Here is an 8,760-nt window from a genome sequence, read left to right as displayed (position 1 = left end):
CCTCGCCATTGACAAGTCCAAGAAGCTTGAAGCACTTCAGCACAGGAATGAAGAGACTGCGCCAAGTGATGTAGTTCTGACGATTGAGTTTCGTCGGAACCATTCCAGCTACATTTGCAATGGAAATCGTGCCAATCGTCATGATCGAAGGGTTGGAGATGGCACTCTGAGGAAGATTTGCTGGGGAATTAGGGTTTGCAGGAGGTGGAGAGGGAGAATTCGAGGAGGTTACTGCCGCCGACATATCAAGAGTTGCTAAATTGAGAGGGAAAAAGAAGAGATCAAAGAAGTAGCGATCTGTTTGGAAGATCAGAAAATGCAAGAACAACAAGAAAATTGCTAGAAGAAGGAAGTGCTGGATCGGAGTCGGTTAGATGATGGTGATGATACCATGTTGAAGTTAAGAACTCAGAGAGGGAAATTCATTTAAGAGAGAGAAAGAGAGTTGTACAGAGAGAGTAAAAATATAATTGTGATTCTCATTAATTCAACTGAATAATACACATGGTATTTATACATAAATATCCTATCCCAATATATGTGCCAGCTCAGCATAAAGTATATAACTAATCACAAACATTTCCAAGCATAACAACCAAGTGAAGGAATCTAATCTGGTGGTGGTTGTGATGCATTGCTGCTGTGTGAGATTGTACTCTTAACATGATTACCCCTAGGAAAATATTAGCATTTTGATAGCATTTTCTATGCACATAAAGGGTCATAATTCAACAAACTATTGCTGCAATCGCGGTTTGAGCATGACCAATTATGACCTGTTATGTGCATAGACATAAGCTAATAAACATATGGATACAAAACGATTATGCTCGTCCGAATTCACTAAATTTCCCACATCACCTTTCTATTGCAAAGCCAAGTCATATCTATTACTTCAGGTAAGGTGTTGTGTACACTGGCGGATCCATATAGGGACCCGGGGGTCCTGGGACCCTTCAGAAGTTTGAAGAAACACTTGTGATCGACCTTCAGGACCCTCTAACAATTTGGGCAGGTGCAGTGGAGAGGCTTGTTGCCTCCATAGATGTGCAGGCAGCAATGCTTATAAAAAAGAAGAAGAAGAGGTTTTTAATTTTTGTTTTAAAAGACCTAACCGAAACGACAGCGTTTTTTAGCCAAGTCATTATAAAAATTTTAAAAACTAAAGTATCTTTGTTTTCTCTACAGAGCCCAAGAACACCGGTCTTTTCCAGTATCCCCAAATAATATTTAAGAACTTCCAGCCCCAATCGTCGCAACCTTCCAACTTTAAACCCAAGTTACCCTATTTCCCACCACCATTTGCCGTTCCACCACCTTTACCTAATTTAATTTCTTCCAAATTCATATAAGTTTTTTAATCCTAGACTCTAGTCCCAACTCCCAATTAATAAGATATATGTTACATTAACAAATTTTATCTTTGTAGAGTCACTAATTGCGTTATGTTGCTGAGGAGAATTTGTTGGTTTTATTACCTTTGAAATTAATCTTGATTTATTCAATGAACCAAATTCAGTAGAAAATTGTGATATGGAACCAAATTAGTCTAATATATATTTTTTTGAGCTTTTATGTTGGGACCCCCCAATCTTGAAATCTTGAATCCGTCACTGGTTGTGTAGTTAGGTAAGCAAGGTTTATACATTAAGCTGAAAGTATGCATTAAAACATGGGAGAAAAGGAAAACAAAAGACTTAAAGCAGAAAGTATACCATATGCATCATAGCATTTCCCTCCAATTGCACTATGTAACGGAGCAACAGTATTAAGCTGAGAAAAAAATACTTTGCATGCATGCTAATCCGAGAAAAAGACGTTATTGAGAATTTCTTATCAATTCATACTCTATTTCAGCATCCTCACCAAATTCAAGATGAAAATCTGCTTCTAAGTTCCGTTTTCTTCGTTTTCTTTTCAGCAACTCAACAAGTACGATCACCAATGTACCAGGCCTACAATAAAATCATGCCGGTCATACAAATTGTGAGTTTATTTTACATTGCCAGCAACATGAAAAATGCTCAAATTCAATATAAATCATATCATCAACGCGTAACTAAAGATGAATATAAGCCTTTATATTAGCTTCAATTATTACTAAATGACAGGAAGTACAAACTCAAACTTCATGAGGGTATCAAACACGGTTTCAAAAATTAGCATTCAATAACCATAATTGCCATTACCTTGAGTCAAAGTTTCAAAAATTGGGCTTAAACAAAAATCCTTACATGTGGGGGGCAATTTTTTAGTAAGATGGGATAATACTATCTCCTTGATCACCTCCAACAGCGACTTGCGCTGAACATAAACGATCAAAACAGTCATTCAGTAAACAATCTACAGTTATGTTCACTAACAAGGAATGGAACCATACGACGACAATGTCTAAAAAAGAGGACCAAGCGTGTTCGACCACCAAAAGGCAGTTAGTTAGCTAGAATTACTATAGAGATCCTTCGTGTCACTCTTCAACTCCTGATTTGTGTTTTCCAAATCAAACAGTGACTGCACTGATAGAGAACACATGATCAAACCCCAAAACTACCACAACAAAGTAACTAAAAATCACAGTAAACAGCTGCATCACTTACTTGAGCAACCGACTCTTCAAATTCAGTCGGCTCAGCATTGTTATCGTTGGAAATCTTCTTCCTTGAAGTATACATCTCGGCAAGAACTAACTACACGATACATGCAGAAACCACAATCAAAATTTCCGGCATACAGAGACATGAAAAAACTAATAAACTTTAGGTTTTTGGCACGAAACAAAAAATTATAGTACGATCCATAATACACAATTTGAGTTTTATATATAGTATAAAATTTGAAACAAAGATGGAATAAAGGGTTGGGATTAGCCGGATTGTCTAGGGTATTTTTTGCATGTGGTCCAATATTTTAGTGGATAGAGTACTAGATTTCCACCTATGCGTTCCGAATTCGAAATTTCCTCTCTCCTAAATTATTGTAATAGTTTTGAATCTTTCCCCTCTTCTTAATAATAATAAATTTTTATTTTAAAAAAAAAAGGTTGGGGTCATATTTTGGAACAAAACTCAAAACCCACATTACAAAATACAAATCTTTCTGTATTAAAAAAAAAATCACTATCTAAATGAAGGAAAAATGGAGAAAATAAGCAAATGGGCCGCTAATTTTTGCAAAACTTGATGCTTGGAAACAAAGAAAACATCTTCGAACCCTTTCCATTACATGTGAAATACAAGCAGCATAAGAAATCTAGGATGCATAGATTCACTGAAGCTAAAAGTCTCAAACTTGAAGAGGAGGGCGTCGAGCTTGCAGAGGAGGACAAGGATGACCCCTGACATCTCCAAGCCAACCACCATCACTGGCGAAGTCACCACCAGCTGCTGCTGCGGTTGAGCCACCGCCTGAGACTCCTCCATCCCACTTCAGCCAATCGGGCCAGGCCAGATCCAGTGCGGGCTGGTTAACTGTCCAGGACCCAAAAAAAAAGGAGACACCAAAATTATTATATTTCATAAGAGTATAATTTTTTTAAATTTGGTTATTGACAAAGAAATTTAACTAGAATTGCCTTTTGGTATTTGAATTTAATGAAGAGGTCTTAGGTTCAAAAATATCATGTGTGTCCATTTACTTTCTTATTTTTACGAATTTTTTCTCATAAAACTATAAATTTATAAAATTTACATGATCAAAAAGTTCAACCTTAAGTGGTGCTTTATCTTGTTTAAAATTAATAAGAAGATCTTGAGTTCAAAACACTATATGTTATTTCACTTTCCAACTTTTATGAATTTCCTTTCCTAAGAGTTCGGATTTACGAAATTTGGCTAAAAGATTAAGAGGTTTCAGAAGCAATGATTTTTATTGTTTAAAATCATCAAGAGATTATGTGCTTGTTTATTATTTTCAATTTTTACGATTTTTTTTTTTGGTTTTTAATTTCTTTTTAATTAATAGCTAGTAGCTATGTGTGTTGCAGTTTTGAAACATTCATTCCAATTCAAGTCTAACATTCAACAAAGAGTAATGCGTAGATCAAATTTACAAATCATACGACGTGTCATCAATATATTTAATTTAGTGCTCATTCATTGCTTATACATATCAATTATTGACTCAAAAACATCATTAATTTTTTAGTCCCATACTGACAAGGTTAGTGAATGAGAAAAAACACATCATGATTTATATAAAAACACTGTAAAAGTTCAGATAGAAGGTAAACAAAACTCATCATCTATCTACTTATATGGTCGGGGGTTTTTGGTTTCCTTCTCTCATTACAAAATAAATAAATTTTTCCGTATTTCTAAATTATTGAATTTGAAGTGTTTTAAGCATAATTTTATCGAAGTCTTACATGTAAAAACAAATAATTTTCTAATATAAAGTTAGAATTTTAGCATCGTCTCGGACCTACAAAACCTCAGAACCGACCTGCCGCCAGCTCCACTTCCCTTTTCCCTGATGTACAGCCACCACACATATCTATCCAATCGAACCAGCATCACCCCCTAACCGAATTATTAGCTTTTCTGTCTAAAACACCTCTGATCTGTCGAGCTTTGACTGAAAAATTTAAAATTCAAGTTCTTCCCAAAAGTCCTCAAGTTTTACCCGTGAATTATACGGGTCTTTGAGACCCGGAGTCCAGTTTTATTGTGAGCCGGTTTTCGGTTTGTCAACCGTTCAAATTAAACCAAACTGTTTGCGATATTTTAAGAATTATTTTCTTTCTTTTTCTTTTTATTCCTTTCCATCTTCCTCTATCACATTTTCTATTTTAACATGATTTAATCGTGACTGTTCAAATAGAAGAAAAAAAATGGGAATGAGAGAGAATCTTACTCTATATTTTATTGCCCCAGCTGCAATAGTACTGCATCTGTTCTTCTCGAGGCTTTCTTTTCTGCGTTTTCGTAAAGTTCTTCTTTACGAGACTTGAAAAATCGTACTTTTAAAAAAAATTTCGATTCGACAACTTCACAAGCACTACTTCTCTTTCGTTTTAGTAAAAATACATATAGCAACAATGACCTCACCATCAACATCAAGCTCAAGTTTATCAACAGCAAACAATGGAGGTAGAGACGGGGATGTGGTCATTCAAATGGCATCCTCGGACGCCATTAATATAACTCAGCTGACGTCGTCAATGGAGGAAAGTCTCAAGTCAGTCGAGAAAACAGATTGGCTACTTCGCCCATCAGCTGGTATGAGATCTTGCTGCATCTTCAAAGTACCCCAATGGTTGGTCGAAGTCAACGGCCAGACCTACCACCCGCATATAGTCTCCATCGGTCCATATCACCACGGCAAGCCAGATCTAGAGATGATGCAGCAACACAAATGGAGATATCTTCGCGAATTACTTGCTCGAACACCACCAACTGGCCCCACACTTGCTGATTACTTGCAGCTTGTAGCTTTTAAGGAGGAAGACATACGAGGGTGCTATTCTGAGACCCGCAAGTTGAGCAAAAGCGAGCTCGTTCAGATGATGGTTGTAGACGGTCTCTTCATTATCGAAATCTTCTTCAGAGTTGAACGTTTATCAGAAAGAGATCCATGCGTTGATCCGGACGACGCCATCTTTAACTTGAATTGGTTACTGCCTAAGCTCATGCTAGACCTTCTTCGGCTAGAAAACCAAATTCCTTTCTTCGTTCTTGAAATGTTATTTAATCAATCGAAACCTTCAAGACCGAACTGTGATGAGTACTCATCCCTTAGCAAGGCTTCTTTAAAATTCTTCAATTTTGCAGTGCTACAAAGATCTGATGAAGACTTGGAAAAATATTATCATCTAGGAGGAGTACATCTACTCGATTTAATTCGCAAGACTTATATCCACGATATTCCTCATCCTCCTCGAGGAAATGCTTTCGAGTCAGTTGATAAGATTCGATCAGTGAAAAAGCTTCATCAAGCGGGAATTAAGTTTAAGAAAGGGGAGGCAGCCAGCTTCTTAGATATCAAATTCCGCAACGGAGTGCTAGAAGTTCCGCAGATGACAGTGGACGATCTCCGTGTCCATCTATTCCTGAATTTCGTTGCATTTGAACAATGTTATAACCATTGCCACAAGCACATAACCACTTATGCTGTATTCATGAACTGCCTCAACGGCACGCCTGCGGATACAAGCTTCCTCTGTGACAGGAACATTATCGAGAATTATCTTGGATCCGACGAGGAGGTCACTCATTTCTTCAAAAATCTTGGCAAAGATGCGGCTTTCGACATCAATGCGAGTTACTTGCTGCAATTATTCAAGGATGTGAATGAGCACTGCAATAATGTTTGGAACGTGCAATGGGCAGGTTTTATGTTGACGTATTTTGATACCCCTTGGTCTTTTATGTCTGCCTCAGCTGTTTTAATTGCCTTATTACTTACCGCAATCCAAACTGTTTTAGCCATTTATGCATCTGACGGTCCAGGGGGGCATGGCGGAAGGCAGTAGGTTTAGGGTGTGCTGATCACCTCTCAACTCTCAAGCGGTCTGTGGGATTTGATTTGTTACAATTCATTTGATTTTGCATCATTTAATTTCTTTGTCGATTTTGTTAGCCGATTAAGGTCTAAACTATGTTTTCCTTATTTTAGCAAGTGTAAATAAATCTGTTAGTTATCAAGGGCTGAGATTAGATAATATTGTGCTAGGCTTAGATGTGAGCATGTGTCAAGATCTCATAGGGTCTTGTAATGAATGGTATGATGAGCTCATAGGCTCTCGTAGCTCCTCTCTCCCTAGTAGTCATGTAAATGTTGAGAAAAGAATGGAATATATTCAGAAGAGCAATCTTGGCTCTCTCTGAGATTTTGAGCACTCTCTCTACCTCTTCACTCTCTCTCTAAAACTTCTTCTTTCTATGTAAATTGCTGAAATACATCACTGCATAACCTGAGATTTAAACATGGTATCAAGAGCCTAGGTTCGATTTCGGACTGGGCGTCAAATTCTGTGAAATTGTGTGAGAGAATCCAACGTGAAATCTCTCAATTTCATTCCGATTCAAGCTGAAATGGCTGGATCTGGAAGCGGTGATTTACGAGCTCCCGTTTTTTATGGAACGGAGTTCGAGTTCTGGAAAGTGGGGATGGTCACCATTTTCAAATCGTATGGGATCTGGAAATTGGTTGACAAAGGGATTGCTATTCTAGAATCGAAGAAGAAAGGAGAAAAGAAAAAAACAAAGAAGGAGAAAGACAAGGAAGATTCATCCTCATCGGATGATGATGAATGAGACGATGACGAGTTGGACGCGCACATGGAGGATCAGCTCATGAAAGATGCTAAGGCATTGGGCATTATTCAGAGTGCTATCTCGAATGAGATCTTCCCTCGAATTGTGAATCAAAAGACCTCAAAGGGTGCCTGGGATCTACTACAGGAGGAGTTTCACGGCGATAAACAGGCAAGATCTGTTAAACTTCAAAGTTTGCGTCGTGAATTTGAGTATATGAGAATGAAGGAAAATGAATCTCTATCTGTTTATCTTACTAGACTATTTGAATTAATTAATCAAATGAATCTTATGGTGAGAACCTCACTCATCAAAGAGAATTGCAAAAGGTTTTGATTAGTTTGTCTAGTAAATGTGATCCAATCTGTGTTGTGATTGAAAGAACTTCTGATTTGAATATTGTGACTGTGCAAGAAGTGGTAGGATCCCTTAAGAGTTATGAGCTTAGGTTGAGTAGACATGTGGATGAAATTACAAGCACGGAGCATGCTTTCTCCATTATGGGTCTTGTACCTAAAGCACAGAATAGGCCATTCACACTGGGAAATCACAGCAAGGGAAAGAAGAATTGGAAGTCTATGTTTAGAAAGTGGGAAAACAATACTCGACAGCCTGAGAGACAGGGTGAGATCAATGAGGGTGTTAAACAAAAGTGCAAGATCTGTGATAAGGCTCACCATGGAGAGTGTTGGTTCAAAGGAAAACCTAAGTGTCATAACTGCAACAGATTTGGACATGTAGTGAGAGATTGTCACCAGCCAAAGAAAAACCATACTGCAAATTATTTGAATCATGTTCAAGATAATGCAATGATGTTCTACACCTGTCATAAGGCCTCTGTGCAAGAAAATAGTGGTGTTTGGTATCTGGACAGTGGTTGCAGTAACCACATGACCAATATTGAATCATTGCTTATCAACATTGACAGAAGTATAAGATGTAAGGTGAAAATGGGCACAGGGGATTTGGTTGACTCAGTTGGCAAAGGCACACTGATAGTGGAGACCAAAAGAGGCACACTGATAGTGGAGACCAAAAGAGGCACACGGTTCATACCAGAAGTAATGATTGTACTTGGTTTGGATGAAAATCTTCTCAGTGTAGGACAAATGGTTGAACAAGGCTATTGGTTGTTGTTTGGTGATTTCATGGCCTGCATATTTGGAGATCGTGAACTGCAAGATCATGTAGCCACTGTGAAAATGAAGGGAAATAGATGATTTCCACTAATGTTTAAACAAGTGGATCATATTGTAGCAAATATTGCTACTACTGAAGGTAACACATGGAAATGGCACAGAAGATTTGGGCACTTAAACTATGACAGCCTGAGAATGCTGCAAGAAATGAGCATGGTGTATGGTCTGCCCTATCTAAAGGAGTGCAATTAGGTGTGTGAAGGGTGTGCTACTGGAAAGGCTCACAGAAAGGCTTTTAACAAAGAACAAAAATGGAGAGCAAGGTTGCCCTTAGAACTTGTACACACAGATGTGTGTGGACCCATGAG

General features: G+C 37.9%; 1 protein-coding gene across 1 annotated transcript; it reads left to right on the top strand.

Moving 5' to 3' along the window:
* The first annotated feature begins 5,035 nt into the window (after nt 1–5,035).
* LOC103412204 (UPF0481 protein At3g47200-like) lies at nt 5,036–6,469 on the top strand. The gene has a single exon (XM_008350806.3). It carries the CDS (start codon nt 5,036–5,038, stop codon nt 6,467–6,469), a length of 1,434 nt encoding a protein of 477 aa, XP_008349028.3.
* The last annotated feature ends 2,291 nt before the right edge of the window (nt 6,470–8,760 follow it).

This window comes from Malus domestica, chromosome 10 (assembly GCF_042453785.1).
Source record: "Malus domestica chromosome 10, GDT2T_hap1".
NCBI lineage: Eukaryota > Viridiplantae > Streptophyta > Magnoliopsida > Rosales > Rosaceae > Malus > Malus domestica.
The sequence above is the reverse complement of the archived record's forward strand: the minus strand, read 5'-3'. Positions and strand labels throughout refer to the sequence as shown.